Source organism: Cicer arietinum, chromosome 3, assembly GCF_000331145.2.
Source record: "Cicer arietinum cultivar CDC Frontier isolate Library 1 chromosome 3, Cicar.CDCFrontier_v2.0, whole genome shotgun sequence".
Classification (NCBI taxonomy): Eukaryota; Viridiplantae; Streptophyta; class Magnoliopsida; order Fabales; family Fabaceae; genus Cicer; species Cicer arietinum.
This window is the reverse complement of record NC_021162.2, coordinates 59401067-59420679: the sequence shown is the minus strand read 5'-3', so window position 1 is coordinate 59420679 and position 19613 is coordinate 59401067. Positions and strand designations below refer to the sequence as shown.

Here is a 19613-nt window from a genome sequence, read left to right as displayed (position 1 = left end):
TGCTGATATGGTCTTATTGGGGACAAGCGATCCGAGTGGGCTCGCCTATATTCAGACAATGAATTTGGATGGAGAATCGAATTTGAAGACGAGGTATGCCAAGCAGGAAACGGCTTCTGCAGTATCGTCAGAGGTTTGTGATGTTTCTGGTATTATTAGATGCGAGCAGCCGAACAGGAATATTTATGAGTTCACAGCTAATATAGAGTTCAATGGAATTAAGTTTTCCCTTAGCCAGTCAAACATTGTCCTGCGAGGTTGCCAACTGAAGAACACGGATTGGATAATTGGTGTTGTGGTTTATGCAGGACAGGAAACAAAAGCCATGCTGAACAGTGCGGCTTCTCCTTCCAAGAGAAGCAGACTGGAATGTTATATGAATAGAGAAACCCTTTGGTTGTCAATTTTTCTTTTTATCATGTGTTTGGTTGTGGCCCTTGGGATGTGTCTTTGGCTGGTACGCCACGAAAACCAGCTTGATACCTTGCCTTACTACAGAAAAAGATACCTCAACAATGGCCCGGATAATGGAAAGAAATATAAGTTTTATGGGATACCAATGGAAGCGTTTTTCTCCTTTTTGAGTTCTGTTATAGTGTTTCAGATAATGATACCCATATCTCTTTACATCACAATGGAGTTAGTTAGATTGGGTCAGTCATACTTCATGATTGAAGACTTGGATATGTATGACGCTAACTCTGGATCAAGGTTTCAGTGTAGATCATTAAATATAAATGAAGATTTGGGTCAAATACGCTATGTATTTTCAGACAAAACAGGAACACTAACTGAAAACAAGATGGAATTCCGGAGGGCTAGTGTAAATGGGAAGAATTATGGGAGCTCCTTGCTTACTGCTGATAATAATTCAGGTATTTGATCTCCCCTTGAGATAATTATATAACTTTAGACAGCTTAATGTTGCTGCGCAGTGCCATTGTCTCTTATCTCGCTGTTGCAGTTTGAAATCCTTGTCACTGAAATTCTTAATATTTGTGGGTTTGAGATAATAAGTTGATTTCTCATATAAAACTGTGAAATGCATATGTTATGATTTTTGATTGCTTTGGTTTATGGTAAGGGTTAGTGTGCCAATATAAAATGTGCTCTTTAATTGTCATTTTCTAGTTAACTACTTCTAATTGATCCTGGGATGGACCTAGTGATAATGCTGTCACTGTGTGAATATATAAATCCCGACCTATTAATATTGTACGAGGGAAAAAAGCTTCCTATGAGTTAGCTGATGGTTTTCTTTCCCTTATACAATTTCATTTTGCTTGCATACTTATTTCATGAAATTGCTATGCTCTTCAGTAATTTGTTTACATCTTAATTTGAGTCAGAATGTGTCAGTTCTTAACAGAAACCATCTCTAATGATGAGTTGTAGTTCTTATCGCTAGATTTTTTGTGATCTTTTGCAGCAGCAGATATTCCTAAACAGAGATGGAAGCTCAAATCTGAAATTGCAGTTGATCCCAAATTAATGATTATGTTGCATAAAAACTCAAATAGAGATGAAAGAATAACTGCCCATGAGTTTTTTCTTACATTGGCTGCTTGTAATACTGTGATTCCTATACTTAGTGATGGTGTATTTTCTGGTTGTGGAACAAGTAAATCAAACGAATTTGTCAAATGCATTGATTACCAGGGAGAATCCCCTGATGAACAAGCTCTAGTTTCTGCAGCCTCTGCATATGGATATACTCTTTTTGAACGGACATCTGGACATATTGTTATTGACATCAACGGTGAGAAACTCAGGTAGACCGTGACTTCCTTTGGGATGTGTTACTACGTTTTATACTTTGTTTAAACAATAGTAGAATGCATGATTGATGAAACTGTATTATGTACATTGGACGTTCTAGTTCAGTTTTATACTTTGTATGTAACCTACATTTAGATTATTCAGTAACTTTACTATGTCTGTGTATATAGATTGGACGTATTGGGCCTGCATGAGTTTGATAGTGTTCGAAAGAGGATGTCCGTTGTTATTAGGTTTCCTGACAATGTTGTTAAGGTGCTAGTCAAAGGCGCTGATACTTCAATGTTTAGCATTTTGGCAAATGGTAGTGAGAGCAGCAATAGCTTATTGCAAGCAACTCAGAGCCATTTGAGTGAATATTCTTCACAAGGTTTGCGCACCCTTGTAGTTGCCTCTAGAAGTCTTTCTGATGCTGAACTTAGGGAATGGCAAAGTAGGTATGGAGAAGCAAGCACCGCGTTAACCGACAGAGCTACTAAACTACGTCACACGGCAGGTCTTATAGAATGCAATTTAAATCTACTTGGAGCAACCGGAATTGAGGACAAGCTGCAAGAAGGTGTACCAGAAGCCATTGAGTCCCTGCGGCAAGCTGGAATCAAGGTCTGGGTTCTTACAGGTGATAAACAAGAGACGGCAATTTCAATTGGCCTTTCCTGCAAACTTCTCAGTGCAGATATGCAGCAAATTATCATAAATGGCACCTCAGAGGAGGAATGCAGAAATCTTTTGGGCGACGCAATAGGCAAATATGGTGTGAGATCTTCAAGTAGAGGGCATCAGAATCTGAAGCATAAAACCAGTGCTGAAGATGGTGATCTTGATCTTCCCAATGGTTCAAAGTCAACGAGTTTGCCCAAGTGGAATCCAGGAAAGGAAGAAGGAACTACTACTTCATTGGCACTCATAATTGATGGGAACAGTTTGGTTTATATTTTAGAGAAGGATCTGGAGTCAGAGGTAAAACTATCCTTCACCATTAGATTTTTTTTGGAATAGATATCTTTATTGGACATCTAAAACATGCCTTTTCAGTTTGGGTTGTTGTAGGTGCATATACTACTGCTTCAGATTTGAGCTGTTAAATAAAACTTAGGTGGTAAACATATACTGACTTGCTTTTTCTTTCAACAGCTTTTTGACCTTGCAACTTCCTGTAAGGTTGTACTGTGTTGTCGTGTTGCACCCTTGCAGAAGGCTGGAATTGTTGATCTGATAAAGAGCCGCACAGATGATATGACCCTGGCCATAGGCGATGGTAAGTTCCTTATACTAGTATAAAATTGCCCTCAATTTGCATTTGAAATTCGGGGGTCTGGTTGATGGTTGATAATAATGTTCCTGTAAGCTGAAGCCATCAAGTTTAAGTTAGTATTTGTTGATGCACTTTAAAATAAGATTTGACTTGATATAAGCTTAATAATCTTTCTTGGGAATACCTGACAGGGGCCAACGATGTGTCAATGATCCAAATGGCAGATGTCGGTGTTGGAATATGTGGGCAAGAAGGACGCCAAGCAGTGATGGCATCAGATTTTGCTATGGGACAATTTCAGTTTTTGAAAAGATTACTTCTTGTTCATGGCCACTGGAATTATCAGCGTGTTGGTTATTTAGTTCTGTACAACTTCTACCGCAATGCTGTCTTTGTGTTGATGTTGTTCTGGTATGTATGGATTTATATTTTGGATACTATGATTGATTTCCCCGTGTTTATATGAATTTCTCTTTCATTGTTTTTATTATTTCTGCTTATGACTAGTTGCGGGCAGGTAATTAACAACTTTTTTCAATATTTTAACTGATATTTCCATCTTGTGGGAAAAAACCTGGTTTAAGTTGTACACTTGTTATATTCTAGTGCCAGCATGTCTGAAAATGATAAATTTCTTCCCTCTTGATGTTCTGGCTATCCATGTTGAAATGTGTAATATATAGGGTGCTATGTTGTCAATACTCAATAGCACTGCGATTGCACACTATAGTGGAATCGCGTCGCAGTGCAGTGGTCTGGCACCATGCTTTGGGCCAGCGAACTGCCTTCAATGGAAGCAGTGATGGTGGCCGCAAATAGCTGCCCGGACTTGCTATCTTACCCACTATTATGGTTCCCAAGGGAAATTCCAGAAATGTCCCTTTTTTAAAATCTTGCTTTTTAAGGGTCTAATTGATATTTCATGCTCTTTAAGTGACCTAATTTTTTATTCTTTAAAATACCACGTGTTTTTCAGTCTCCTTCTTCACGATGCCGCTACTGTCTCTGCGTAAAACAAACCTTCATGTGTATGCGTTGCTTCTCTGTGTTCTGTCTCTCCGTTCATGTTCTTGTCCTCTCTGTTCTGCTCCTAAACATCAATTTTCACCTCTACCTCTGTTTTCAGTTTCACCTCTGCTTGCACTCAACAATGGCCTCTTCATTAAAATACCGACCTCTGTTTTGATTAATTTTGGAATTATAATAATTATTGTATATGATTTTTAACGTTAGTGATAAACGAACAAAATTAATTATAGTTATTATGTATGATTATCCCCTTTAATTTTGTGTATTTTACTATTTTTGAGTATATATGTATCTGATTGGGATTGATTTTTATTTTGTAAGCTGATTTTTAGCCTTTGCGATAGCGGCTATCCCACCATCCACAATACTGCTGTAGCGGTTTGGGGGTCTGGCGCTATGTGCTGCCATCTGAGATTAACAACATAGATAGGGTGTATCATAAATTTTGGGTCTAAAGAAGTTATTGGATTTTAATATTAGTTGCAGGTTTTATGAAATTTTAAACATTTTAATATATTGTCTTCCTTGTCTATAGGTATATATTATGCACGGCTTTTTCTACAACTTCTGCATTAACAGATTGGAGTAGTGTATTCTATTCTGTGATATACACATCTGTACCCACAATTTTTGTTGGCATTTTGGACAAAGACTTGAGTCATAAGACACTCTTGCAGTATCCGAAACTGTATGGTACTGGTTACAGGCAAGAAGCTTATAATATGCAATTATTTTGGATCACAATGATTGACACAGTATGGCAGAGCCTTGTTCTCTTTTACACGCCGTTGTTCACCTATAAGGATAGTTCGATTGATATATGGAGCATGGGAAGCTTGTGGACAATTGCAGTTGTTATCCTTGTAAATGCACACCTGGCTATGGACATCAACCGTTGGCTCTTAATTACTCATCTTGCTGTCTGGGGATCCATAATCATAACATATGGTTGCATGGTGATATTGGATTCCATACCTGCCTTTCCTAATTACTGGTTAGTTACATGTGTCCTTCAATAGGTATTCTGTATTATTAATATAGAAGTACCTTGGGTTATAATATAACGTGTCTCAAAATCATTGCAGGACTATTTATCATCTGGCAAGGTCTCCTACATACTGGATAACAATTTTGCTTATAATAATCGTGGCATTGCTACCTCGCTTTACTTGCAAAGTTGTTTACCAAATCTTCTGGCCTTCAGATATCCAGATAGCCAGAGAAGCTGAGTTATTGAGAAAACGACAAAATCGTTCGCAGTCAAGGCAACAAGGTTCCAGTTAACTTGTGTTACTCTTATGCCACTTATAGAACCTAAAGAAATCTCGATATAAATGGCTTCCCTTGTATTTGTCCATCACAATGCATTCTTGTGGCAGTTGGTTTTACAAGTTACCAGGTAAGGGAACGGTTTCTCTCTTGTTACTTTTATTATGGGTTTTCCCTCTGTTTTGTGACATTATATTCTTTGCATTGGTTTCCTTGGGTTTAGTGGTCACTTCGACACTGTTGAAATTAAGTCTGGAGGGAGTATTTCTTAAACTAAAATTAAATAGTGCTTGGTTTATTTTTTGGTCCAGCATTGAGTTTTATTTCCGCCATAAGCACAACACTCAGTTATACGAGTGATGTGATTATTTTATAGGTAAAATTGTATATTATGTATATATGCAAATGTGTGTGTCTGAAAGTTAAGTTTGGATTGGATTTGTTTGGTTTTCAAGATTGGATTTGAAAGCCAATCTAATTAAAAAATTGGTTTTGCTCTGTTTTTGGGTTTTTTGGTGTGATTATTATTGTTTGAATTGAATTGGATTTGCTTTCAATATTTATGGAAGTTGATGTTTATTCGAAATTTTGATACCATTAGTGCTTGTTATGGTTATACAAGTGTATGTATCATTGTGTGTCATAGTGTTGTCAAATAGCCGCTATAGCATAGCGAAATTTGAACAAATCGCTATTGATCTGCGATAAGCTATTTAGTACAAAGTATTTTCTAATAGCTGCTATTGCAGAACTAATACACTTTAACATAGCGAAATTTCAACAACCGCTATTTTCTGTGATATGCAATTGACAACACTTGTGTGTCTATATATATATAGATGCTCAGTGAAGAATGTTTTGCACACACTTCTACATGACGACAGTCTTAAATTGTTGAAATCTGTGCTTGATCCCGATCTTTTGTGGCCTGAATTTTCCAGATGAGTTGCAGAAGCAGATTGCATTGATATAAGACAAATGCTTGATATTCTACATAGTAGCCTGACCTCTTGGAGAAATCATATGATAAATCAAGATGCCATAGCTAATAATTAGCTTGCTGGCTTTTCAAATGCCTCCAGCCAGAAAAGTAAATATGAGTTGAAGGTTGGAATAGGCTCACGCTAAGGCATCTCCAGCTATGGGGGGAATTTTTTCAGTGGGATAATGCAGAGACGACTATGATCCATGGGGTCCATAGAGAGGTGTGTGAGAGCGTAGAATGCAACTAAGTGTACAATAGTTCTGTAAAAATCAGGTTTAAAAAGGTATTTTAAGAAGAGAATGTCTCAAGAAAGCATAAAATTAAAGGAAAGAAAAAAGGTAATTTTCATAAACCTTGCAATCCCTTTTTGCATTGTCAATTTTTTTTCTGGTCTATCTTCCAGTCAACCCTCCAAATGCAAGTCTCATTAAAGATGCATTTATTTTATTTTTTATTTTTTAATTTAAAGGCCTTTGAGGTAGTGTGAATGTAATCTGGGAAAAAGGGTATGTTAGTTTCTCAGTTGTCAATGGAAAAATAGTATTATAAGGAAGAACACTAAACCAGAAAGAATGTGTTTAGTTCCTCCGAAAGTACCTTTCATTTGGCAACTTAGAAACGAACAAGAATTCATGGGTCACGAAACGCTCTTTCATTCTTTGAAAGACTTTTCAAAAGAATATGACTGCAGATTAGTCTCTGTCCTGATTCGTCAATTGATGCATGGTAGATTTTGTTTGGACTATGCTAAAAAAGAAATACTAATATTTTTGTGTTGACTAAGTGATGGGGATACATAAAAAAAGAGTAATGGGAACTGGGAAAACAGCGCAGAATGAATTGTGACGTGATTTAAGATTTTTTTAATTGTTTAAAGGAAATAGACGAGTAAGGAGTAAGGACAAAGGAGAGTGTTTTGGGTAGGAAACTATCCCTCGGCACTGTAGTGGCTCAAAAAGTCTCTCCATAAGCTTTGGTTCTTTGGACCAGATATGACCTACGAGATTTAGGACCCAGGTTAAAACTCACCACCTTTTCTAAGTGCGTGTTCTATGCTTGCATAAACAAAAATTCGCATGTTCTATGGGGATTGAACAGCAATCCTCACATTGAGTAGAGTAAGGAGCAATTGAACAAGCAGCTAAATTAAATACTTCAAAATGTTTAAAGCATCCATATTTCTAAATTGTTTTGCAATTGCCGAATGAAGATTAATGATCGTTTGTTACAATTTTTTTTAATAAAATGATAATTTAATTTTTTTTATGAAAGTTTTGCATCAATTTATTAAAAATTTTAAAAAACCCTGAAAAAAATCTAAAAATTGTTTCAAATGAAAAGTTATTTTTAGTAGCTTATCAAAATAAATTATTTAAAAAATAATAATTCACTATTATAGATAATACAAAACAACTTTTTTTTAAATATTTAAAATATAATCTCTAAATTATAGATACCAATTTTTGTTTTTTAAAATATATATTAAATGGATCCTTTTTTTCCATCAATGACCCCTAAATGTCATTCCATCAGTTATTATGATAAGTTTATATAAAGATAAGGTGATAACAATTTAAAAGTATTACGACCTTTCAAAAAACAAAATATGATTTTTTTTATAAGAATTTCAGTCAAAATAGGAGCTCCCATAGCAAAATATGACCTTTTATTTTATTTTATTTTATTTTAATCAATAGTTTCTTTTATAAGATGCAAGTTTAGCACATAAAACCTCCGAAAGTCATGATACCATTTTGATTATTATACCTACTAAGCGGTAGATAAATTTGATATTATAAGGCATGTAAGTTTATAATTTTTAGTTACTAAAAAAAAATTATACCAGAAAAAATTATATTTTAAAATAAAAATATTTTAATGAAGTTTTTAAATTTTTTTTTGAAACTTTATGATTTATTCTGTTATTTATATATCTATTTTTTTTTAATTTATTTATTTTTGGAATAAATTTTTAATTTAATTGTTGAACACAGAATTTTACATCTATAAAATGATTATTGATATAGTATGAATCACAATGTTTAGTTTAGAAGATTCAAAACCATTTCATAAAAAAAATAATTAAAAATTAAAAAAGAGTCAAATCCACTCTAGAGTAGCTGATTTCCACTCTTGTTTGAAATGTGATGGCACTTTAATATTACATATTCTAGATATATGTTTTATAAAACCCTGTTTATTACATATTACTTATTTACTCAAAAAAATATTATATTTTATCATTAAATATTAAACATGATATTAATTATATTTTTTTATAATATTTCATTTTAGATTTCATAAGATACTTATAATAGAATTAAAGAACAAAAAATGTTACATATACTAGTCACTGTGTACTATACAATCTAGTTGAGCTACAGTATTTCATCCTAAGTTTTCGTTTTCTAGAATGCATCCTCTTGACTTTTGAATCATTTGAATTTAGACTGTATCATTGTAGACATGTGAGCTTTTCTAAAAATAATATTGTAATAAGATTGAGTGTATATAGATGGCTTGACCGGAATGAAACGACAAAAATTGAATCTTAAATATAAGTTCTTATTAGTTCACACTTACTTTTTGTTGTATTCATACTCACAATTACCAACCTTCGATTTGTTTGTTTGTTTAGAATTTAAAATTGGTTAAAGAAGAACTCAGATTTGTTTTTATACACTTTTAATTCCCTGTTTCCAAACTTTCATAAATCGAAGGTTGGTTGTGTGATTTTGAAATAGTTTCATTATTGCAAAATAATATTTTGCTCTACTAAACACTAGTATTTCATATTTTTTACTAAAAAAAAGTATTGTAGAATATATCAATTGAAAAACAAAAATAAATTCATAGTTAAAACTAAAGATAAATTTAAGATTAGACGGTTGCAGGGATTCACCATATAAGTTAAAATTTATCTATCTAATACATGTTTATCAAATTTTGAAATGATATTCATGCTTTTATTTAATATAGAATGTCTCTCTTGCATGTAATCAAAATCGTATAAAATTAAATCTTATATTTTAGTGTTTAGGAAATATATAACTCAATAAAAATACCATGAAATTACGATGTTGTATTACTTATCTAAGTTGATGTTACAAATCCTTACGATGAAAGAGCGTTGCGTTCCTTATTCAATTTTTTATACAAAAAATACAACCATAATTAAAATTTTAATTTATATACATCGTCATTGTAAAAATTTGTTACACTTTCAATGAATCACAATCATTAATATCATTTGACTTTTTCCATAACTACTTATAAAGTCACTCATATGATTGATTATGATTAATTGATCGTGTGTGTGTATATATATATATATTTGAAGTATCAATGTCGATTTACAAGGAAGGGGGGTTTGAATTGTAAATGTACTTTTTAAAAAATTCCTGTTAAAAGCTTGAGAAAATAACTCAAGATTAATCTTGGTTATGAAAACAGAAAAACAGAGAACGTTTTTGGTTTTTATCAAAACAGAGAACGTTCTTTGATTAGTTTAAAACAGAAAATCAGTTTTTGTTTTATCTTAGTTAATCAATTAAGTTTAACAAATAAAGAGATATGATAGAGAATACCACACAAAGATATATCCTGGTTCACCCAGCTTGGGTTACGTCTAGTCCTCACACTGTGAGATTTTCCACTAAGTGTTTAAAACAAAAAATTTTCTTGATTTTACAGCACCTAGTCTAGATCACCTTGATCTATTTCAATCTCTATTACTTTCCACCTAGAAAGTAACAACAACACCTATCTAACTTTGATAAGATTCAATGCAATCTAAACAAACTATAAAGAAACTCTTATAGTTTGAGTTTTTACAATAAGATTGTTTTTTTGACAGAATCTGAGATATCTCAACTCTTGTTTGAGATTTGATTCTTTACCAAGAATTCAGTAATGATCAAGCAACCTGATATGAGACTTTAGAACTGCTTCTTCTTTGCGAATTTTGAGAACTTCAAGTATGTGTATGTGATTGATTTGTGGAATTTTACAGCACTTGAATTTCTTGGTTTATTCCTGGATATTGGCCTTCTATTTATAGGCTTTAGACGCATTTAATGAAGATCAAAAAGAGCTGTTGGTAGTGCTCTGTATTTTTTACTGAAACCAATATTTCAGAATAAAAATAATCCAGCCTTGAATTGATTTAAAACTGCTTTGACTATTTTGTTACAGCTTTTGAATCAGTTTCGTCTTCTAGTTAAAAAGCCTTTGAAGCTTCTCCCTTAATCTTGGATAGTACAGTTTCGATCTTGAGTCTTGAATGTAGCCTGAAGAAGCTTGGAGGAAGATCATAGGCCATTTGCAGAGGCAAACAAACTGCTGCTGGAGTTATGCAGGAAACGGAGATTGATTATCAATCTGGATTTGTCATTTTGATCTTTTTGGAGATTTGATGATCAATCTGAAGTTACTGTTTTGATCATTCTGGATGTCCTTTGTAATGTCTTATCATATATCAAGGTTGATCAAACTTTCTTGATAGTTTGACTTTTAGAGTTCCAGAACTGTTTTACTTTGACTGTTTCAAATCCTTCAATTTTAGTAATTTGATATCCTGTTTGAGCTGGGATGAATTCTAATTGTTCCTTGCCATGTACTGATTCTATTTGGATGAAATTTCGAGGCAAAATCTTTGTTAAAGAGGTGGAGAATGACTGGTCAATATGTTGTGATGAACATTCTTGAAACTAGAGATCATTCTCTGTTTTTATGCAGAATGTTCTTATTGCTGTCTTTTCTGCTTTGCTTGATTCTATTCTTAATTAAATTCACTCAAAAGCACAAGTTAAATTAACATAACATTTTAGAATCATAATTAACTTTCTTAATTAACATTTGTTTATTTTCATCAAAACTTTAAATATGGAGTTTGCCTCAACAATATTGTCAATGTATGAACATTAAACTCTTAATTTAAATTTAAAATATTAGGACGAAAAGAATAAAATTTGAAGAGAATTTTATAAATATCCAAAACATATTTACTTGAAATAAGACTATTAATTATTATACATCTTAGGTGTAAACAATTTTTAGAAAAAGGTATAAAATGGACAAGCCTACATCCACTCACGGCTAAAACAAAAAAAAAAAGATGAAAATGTGAATAAATATAAATTATTCAAATTAATAGCATAAAACAGAAAAATACCAATAAAAGTGATAAAACTAAAGCGTTCGAGGAATATACATATTTTTGAATCTGTAATATTGAAGACACCACAATCATTAATTAGTGGATCGAAGCAAATCTATCAATCTAATCCAAATTAATGTTGCAACAAGACAAAAAACAAATAGCCTCGCATCAAGATGACGAACAAAATAAAATTGCATTTAGGTGATAAAATCACATACAAAACACGAAAGAAAAAATAAATTTATGTAAAAACCACTCATTTAGATCAAATGAAAGAACAATGTTTTATTTAGAGGGTGTGATTTCATGACAAGAAATGACACAGCCAACCTAAATTGTGTGATAGAATTGGGAGTTTGTCCAGATTGGTAGTGGACGAAAACATTTCGGTAGCAAAGATGTATAATCGTGGGTGTAAGGTCGGTGGAGTTGCGTGGAAAGTAGAAAGGTTTTTGTTTGTGTGAAAGGTGCAGGATAATGTTGTTCATATGTGGATTTGACGAAACTTGTACGATGATCAATAGTCATCAAAAGAAGTGTATCATCTTATATCACAAGACCCAAGAGCTGATGATTCACCATCTAGCATCTTTATTTGGAATAAATTGGTTCCTTTTAAAGTATCATGTTTTATTTTGACAATTAGATTCAAACTAAAACAACTTTACAAAACATGGAGTTTTGAATGATCACCATATGTGTTGAAGGATGTGAGAAAAAGAAGTCACTACAATATTTATTTTTTCAATGTCAAATTTTTGGTTCCATCTGGTCACATATGTTGGCTTGGTTGAGGGTCTAGTTGTTAGTAATAATCAAGGCAAAAACTACATGTGATTTGGTTGTCATGTATTTGAACAATATGGAAGGAACGTAATCGACATAGCTTTAATCAATATGAAAGTAATGTGGTTCAAATTGTAGAGCGCATTAAATTTCTATCTTGGTCATGGATCAAATCAAAGTTAAAGGTTTTTTTTTTCAATTTTAGTATTTGGCAGAACAACCCACTTGCTTGTTTTGGCACTAGTGTTCATGATCTTTATATTTGAGTTTGATTGTTCTTTGAGTGGATTCTTGAACTTCGTTTCAATTAGATATTAATGTAACTATTTTATATTATTTTTGGCATAGTTTGTGCTTTCAATAAATTAATATATTTTGGCTTATTAAAATGAACTTCCGTCTTAATGAATATTGAAATATATGTTTATTCTCCAAAATATTCATTAAACTACCAGTCTCGTGACTATTGCCGATTTTAGATGTTGATATTAATTTTTTTATCATCTCTCAAACAATACAACCTAATATTTAATTAGTGAATTTATATTTTAAAAGATACTACAAAAAATATTCTTCAAAAATAAGTATACCATAAACAAAGAGAACTTTAAAAGTAACTATCAATTTAGTTAGATTTTTTGATGTAAAAATTTACCATTTTACACATTTTAAAAAAAAATTAAGTTTAAAAAATCCAACATGAATATTTAACTTGAAATTAAAATGCGTTAAGATAACATAATATTATTGTTGACAGTGAAATTTAAAATCTCAATAAATAAATTTTGATCATCAATTTAAAACTTGAAATAGATCCTTACAAGTTTTAAGTTGATAGATTTATGAAATCTATTCACTAGTTGGTAAAAACCAAAGTAAGAATTACAAAATAATAAACAAGAAAATTAAAGTTATAAGAAATAAATTGAATTAACTGGAATATGAACACACATTAACATTCGAAAAATCAAGAAGATTGAGAATCCGAACAGGTTGAATGTGTACATCTTTTAAACAATTTTTTGAATGAATTGTCTGCCTGGTACTTCTTCGGCATGCCACATATGTTTTCCTTTCTACTTCCTTAACTGCTTTAGCCTATTTATCAAGTTTCTAATACATAAAATTTTCTAAGTTTCAACATTTGAAAACCCATGTTTCCATTTGCCTATGAAGTCTTGGTACTCATATTTTGCTCGAACATTTGTTGTTTCGATCTTCAAGTTGCTTGTTTGAATTTGATCCTTCGATCTTTGCACTTTTTCATAACAGTTTTCATGCTAACTTTTTGTTCGAACTCTTTTATGATTCTTCATTTAAATCATTAATAAGAGATAAATAGAGAAAAATAAATTGAATGATATTGATAATTGAAAGAATTTACATCAAGGGTTACAAACACTTATATAGTTAATTAGATAAACAATTAACTAGTGTAAAATAATTAACTAGCTAGTATAGCTAACTACCAACCAACTTAACTAATTTACCTACTAAGATATCTAACATCTCCTTCAAGGTAGAATATGTTTATTACAATTCAATCTGAGAAAATGTCAAGAAAAAAATATCAAAAAAGACATTGATTACAAAGAATATGGAACCATCGAAATGTATCGATTAAAAGATTTTGAATGTAGAAAATACATCGATAGAGATTTTTTAATGCCGAAAATACACCGACTAAAATATTTTTGTTGTTGGAAGATTTATTCTTCTCTTGAAATAAGAACAAGAAATATTTTAATGCAATCTTGCTTATTTTCTTTTTTTTGTAGTAGGTATTGAATCAAATCTACACCTCTATGCAAGATCTTCTCTCTCCTTATTTTTCTTTCTTTTTGAACGAAATCTGATGCATAATTTCTTGGTAAAAATTAGCTTGAATTTCTAATTGAGAAATCAATTATGGATTTTTTATTTCTTGAAACAAGAATAATCTTGTTTTTGTTGTTGTTGATAAGTGTTGAATCTAGAGTATTCACTTCCATGCAAGATCTTTGCTTGCATTTTTTAATGGTGATTTGACTAAAAAGATATAATTTTGTCACTAAATGTTGTTAGTGTTCTTGAAAAATCTTCAACAAATGCATTTGACTCCATTTTTTTTTTCATTATTTGATGAGAGTTGTTGATGTTGAAACAAAGTAAATATCAAAACATTGAAGTAGTCTTGGTTTTGGTAAAGTTTTGTTGAAAAACATGTTGCTTTAATGACCATTATTTGATGTTTTTTATTTTATTTTACTATCATCATCATGATGATAAGGGTGTCTTAATATTTTTGGAGGCTCTGTTCAAATCTAAAAATTGAGTCTCTAAAATCACAAAACTTTAACGTCAAAATGTTCAAGATTCTAACATTTAACGGTGGATGGTGACGACTGATAGACTGCAACTGTTATCATAGACTTAGTGGTGAAAAACTGACTATTTATTCTAGGCATAAGGTGTAGATATAAAATTTTAAAGTGTTCAATGTACAAAATTAAAGATACCAATATAAATGTTAGGGTATATTATAAAATAAAATAAAAAATCGGGGTCCTCTCTAATTGGTGGCCATGTACTAATGTTCTGGTTGCACGCCTCAACTGACGACCCTGGTGGTGTTGAGATAATTCTAACTTGACATTTCATAGGAAAAAAGAACTAACATTGAATGGAGAAAAGAGATAAAAATAAACAAATTGTCCAATAATCAAATGAAAAAGAAAGGTTAAATCCATGAAGTTTCTATAAAAAATTTCTCATAAATTTTTTTGAGAAAGAAAATAGTGAAATAATTAGCTCTTTTATACCTTATTATAATTATTAATTTAAGTAATTGATAAAAGATAAATAAAAATAAATTAATTAAATTACATTGCTAATTAAAATAATTAATTACATTAATATTTACAAACACTTATCTAATAACTAACTAATTAGCGAAGATAACTAATCAATTTAATTAATTAATCAATTTAAATATGTAACAACTGTGAATTCAACTATTGAATTTTATATATAACAATTATGAATCTGAAATAAGTGAACTAAAATAAAACAAATATTATACACATTATTATACAAAAGGTGGGCACATTGTACCATAAAAAAAGAGCACGTGTTTATAATTTATGTGTGTGTCTGTACTAGTTGACACAAAAACATCTAATGTTCATGTGCACGGCCATGAATGGCGGATCAAACATAATACTAAATGAATCTGAGAGGCTTGTTAGAGTATCATTTATGGTATTTTGTTATGTATAAATGTGTGATATGTTGTCACTAACATGATATGATATGTAAATTTATCAAATCTCAAATGTCTTTTTTACTGATAGTAATTCTTTAAACTAAATTTGACTAACAACAAGTACATTAAGGACTATATTAATCATATAAAAAATTATAAAGATTTACAAAATACTGTTATTAAATACTTTTTTATAATTTTAATATATTTAACGACTATATTTTATTATTGTCACATTCATTGAAGAAAAATGCAAAAGGACACTTGCTTGCACAAGACCTAACATAAGTTCGTCCTAGGAATAAGCTTAATTAGTGCAAAGAAAAAAACAAATAGACTTAAATAAATTTATTCATTTTGTAATTTTATTTTTATTTATTTTATAATTCTAAAAAAAATTATGTAACAGTTGACTGTTAAGTACAACGACACAACAATCAGACTAAACATTCAAAACATTGTATATATATTTGATAGTGAATGTATCATAATCTCCGTATTAAATTAAATCAAATAAAAATAGTAATACGTGTAAATGAATTGATCTATAAAAAGAATATAACATTAAAAATATATTTTTGAATTAAAAAAATTATAGATTCAACTTCGTCACTATTATAACACATTAACAATTTCTCATTCCATCATCTATTGAATTTTATTTTCTTCCGGTACTTGTTTTTGTTTATTTTTATAACAAAAATCGAAATAGATGCCCCAGATTTGATCCTTATCCAAGCCGACACTGTGCATCCAAACTATTTTAAATGAAGCTTTTCTTGTCTGTACCTCAATGTATTTTGTATTACAAAAAAAAATTCCAAGTTTAGGGGTAAAATAGACCTTTTATCTCGAAACCAGCTAAGCCATTGGTGACTATTAAAATTCTCAAAAACCAACCAAAGAACGCCACATGTCTCATGACGTCTCGACTATGTAATTCAATGACGTCATCACTCCTCCGTAAGATTCATTACCCACGCGCCATCCTCCCCCCACGCTCCACAGGAGGATCCCAAGCCAGATTCGTTACACGTTGCGTATCCTTCATCACTGTGTGCGACACGCGTTACACTAGCGCTTGTGACTTTATTTGGCATGTTTAATGGGTTGGAATTTTCATAGCAAGGTTCCTTTAAACTTCGAAGCATGTGCAAAATATAACAACAACTTGATTTATCCCTTGTTTTTTTCTTATAAAAATAAACACGTAAATGCCTACACTCTCCTTAGTTTAGTCCCCTATATATATATTTTATATATATAGAAATAGCTCAGTGTATGTGTGTGTTTTTTGAGAGAGAAAAAAGAGTGTAATAAAATCATCCTAAAATTTCAATTTCAATTTCAAACATGGAAAATGAAAATCTAGGTCATGGTCGTGGAAAGATAATTGAGGAGCTATTAAGAGGGCGTGATCTTGCAAACCAACTTAGACAAGTCATGAATGAAGGTGGTGATATTGATAATAATAATAATAATAATGGATCAACAACACCATTTGCTGAACATCTTTTGATGGAAGTGCTTATGACCTTTACCAATTCTCTATTGTTCTTGAAGAATCCTTCCACTTCAGAATCCTTTGATGTCTCTGATTTGCAACTCACCAAATCTGAGGACTCTCTAGAGAGTAATTGCAAGAGTTCCATTCTTAAGGAAAGAAGAGGCTGTTACAAAAGAAGGTAATTCATTTTTCTTTTTAATCCTCTTATTTTTAGGATGAATGATTCTGATAATCTTAAGTCTGACTAACGAGTAATTAATTATTTATTACTAATTACTAATTTTTCTTCCATGTCCATGTTTCTAAATTAATGTACAATTTATACATGATTTTATTTTAGAATATAATTACATTTTTATTATTTTTTCTTCCAGAAAAAACTTTAATTTGGTTAATTTTTACTATTAATTTTCCACTTCTCTTATTTCTTGACTTAATTTCACTGCCTCATGATTGCTTGATATTTGAACTTTTAGATGATGTAAAGTATACTTTGTTATTTTATGTGATTATTGATTTTAAACTAATTAATATTTTTATTAATATTGGACCCCATCAATTATTGTTCATCATCATCATCATCATAATTCATATGCACATGTGATGAATTGAAAGGACTATATGTTGTATAATTAGGACTGTCCTTTTTTTATTGATAGTATGGTTTTTGCTGGCACAGTAAAAATATTTATATATTAATATTGCATATCGTCCATTGATTAGAATATGTATCTGATTATGCAATAAATTTTTGCAGAAAAATTTTACAAACATGGGAGAAGGAGTCTGAATTTCCTGTGGAAGATGGTCATCAATGGAGAAAGTATGGCCAAAAAAAGATTCTACACAACGATTTTCCAAGGTATATTTATCTCTTTAATAGACACATTAATTTTGTTTTCTTTTAAATTAAATCAGAGTTGTTATTGTTGTTGTTGTAATTGTTGTAACAATATGTATGTGTTGTGCAGAAACTATTTCAGGTGCACTCACAAACATGACCAAGGTTGCAAAGCAACAAAACAAGTGCAAAAAATAAGAGAGGAACCACCTCTTCACAAAACAACCTACTATGGTCACCACACATGTAAAGTGTTGCTAAACCCTGAAATTATAGTGGATTCACTTTCACCTTCTGATCACTCTTCCATGTTCCTTAGCTTTGACAATTCCTTCCCAACACCAACCAAACAAGATTGTCCTTTTCTCTCTTCATCTGGGAAAAGGGAGTGCAAAAAGGAAGATAATATTTTAGTTAATATTCCTCCTCCTCCTCCTCCTTCATCTTCCAACAATGATTACCTCTCTGAACTCACTTTTGATGAATCATCAACACTTGATTCAGATCATTTAGTTGTTGATATTCCTCATATCTTGTATGGTTCTTCTGGTTTTGATGAGGTCCTTAATTGGACTCTTTCTTGAAATTCCATAGGCAAGTGAATTATCTTTTTATTAATCGACTTTGTCTCGACAATTATTAATCTCTACAAAAATGTGAACGTTCATTTTTAGTGGGGTCTCCTTTCTCAATCATGTTCTTCTATCTACAAGACTCGAATTCAAGACATTGTTTCAGGAATTCAAGTTCATTTTCACTCGGATAAATGCAATGTCGATGATGAATTTTCCTTTTGTTTTTTGTGTGTTTTTCTATATGAACTTTAGTCTAGAAGAGGTGAAAATTGTGCAACATAGAGGTTAGATAAAAATGGTAGCTAGTTTTGGCTACATTTTGTGTAAAATATGTAAAATATGTGTTTATTTAATTATCCATTTTCTATGAATGAGAAATGAAAATGTGACTTATTACTTTACCAACAACAAAAAAATGTGTTATTGTGAATTGCTTGTGTGATGAAGAAATATGTCATGTTTGAAATAAAAGCAACGTGCAGTTATGAATAATGAAAGCAACGTGCATAGTGTATAGTACCTTATTTGAGTAGATGAATCACTAGGAGATGAGGATAAGGGTAGGTTCATTGCATTAGATAACAGGGGGTCTAGTTAGTAAAAGTGTGAAATATTTGGTAATAATTCACTGAAAGTGTCACCCTACTCATATCAAATCAGTGGTCCAAACCAAATACAATGTGTAACCTTGAGATTTTTTATAACCAAGGATCCTAATCCCTATTTAGTTTGATTACATCTTTTACAATATGTCTAAGAGTTAAGTTTTAGAGGGATTTAGAAAGGAAAAGGTTGAACAACTAAATTTATATTTTAATATATATATTTAAGATTTAAAAAAAAAAAATCTGATTATGTAACATCGCAAATACACTTAATTTATTTTAAGAAATATTTTATAATTTTTTTAATTTGAAAAATAAATAATTCACTCTCCAAAATTCAAGTACCAAACATACCTTAAAAAATGGAGACTGTTTAAAAAGGATAAAACACAAAAAATGGATAATTGTATAAAATATTTTTTATTAATTATTTCTTTTAAATTATTCTAAACCACTTTATAATGTCCTTTTCTATTTGCAGAGTTATTCAATATTTTCCTTTTGAAAAATGGTAGTGTTTTGTTGTTTCGGGGATGAGTGGCTATAGTACAATTACTAAGAAAAGGTGATGGAGATA

At 31.1% G+C, this 19613-nt stretch overlaps 2 protein-coding genes across 2 annotated transcripts in view; both read left to right on the top strand.

Annotated features, from left to right (window-relative positions):
* LOC101500614 (phospholipid-transporting ATPase 1-like) overlaps positions 1–6755 on the top strand; it is an 8790-nt gene extending 2035 nt beyond the window's left edge. Inside the window, exons 3-10 of the mRNA XM_073366762.1 lie at positions 1–875; positions 1430–1772; positions 1950–2739; positions 2914–3037; positions 3226–3445; positions 4599–5057; positions 5149–5462; positions 6274–6755. The exon at positions 1–875 is cut by the window's left edge and continues 23 nt beyond it. Of these exons, the coding sequence (XP_073222863.1) occupies positions 1–875; positions 1430–1772; positions 1950–2739; positions 2914–3037; positions 3226–3445; positions 4599–5057; positions 5149–5347 (3010 nt within the window). The 3' untranslated portion in view covers positions 5348–5462; positions 6274–6755. The remainder of the gene's footprint in view (positions 876–1429; positions 1773–1949; positions 2740–2913; positions 3038–3225; positions 3446–4598; positions 5058–5148; positions 5463–6273) is intronic.
* A 10000-nt stretch (positions 6756–16755) lies between these two features.
* On the top strand, positions 16756–18650 carry LOC101500302 (WRKY DNA-binding transcription factor 70-like). Its single transcript, XM_004492510.4, has 3 exons — positions 16756–17193; positions 17773–17877; positions 17987–18650. The coding sequence occupies exons 1-3, from the start codon at positions 16862–16864 to the stop codon at positions 18438–18440; spliced, it is 891 nt and encodes a 296-aa protein (XP_004492567.1). The 5' UTR covers positions 16756–16861; the 3' UTR covers positions 18441–18650.
* The last annotated feature ends 963 nt before the right edge of the window (positions 18651–19613 follow it).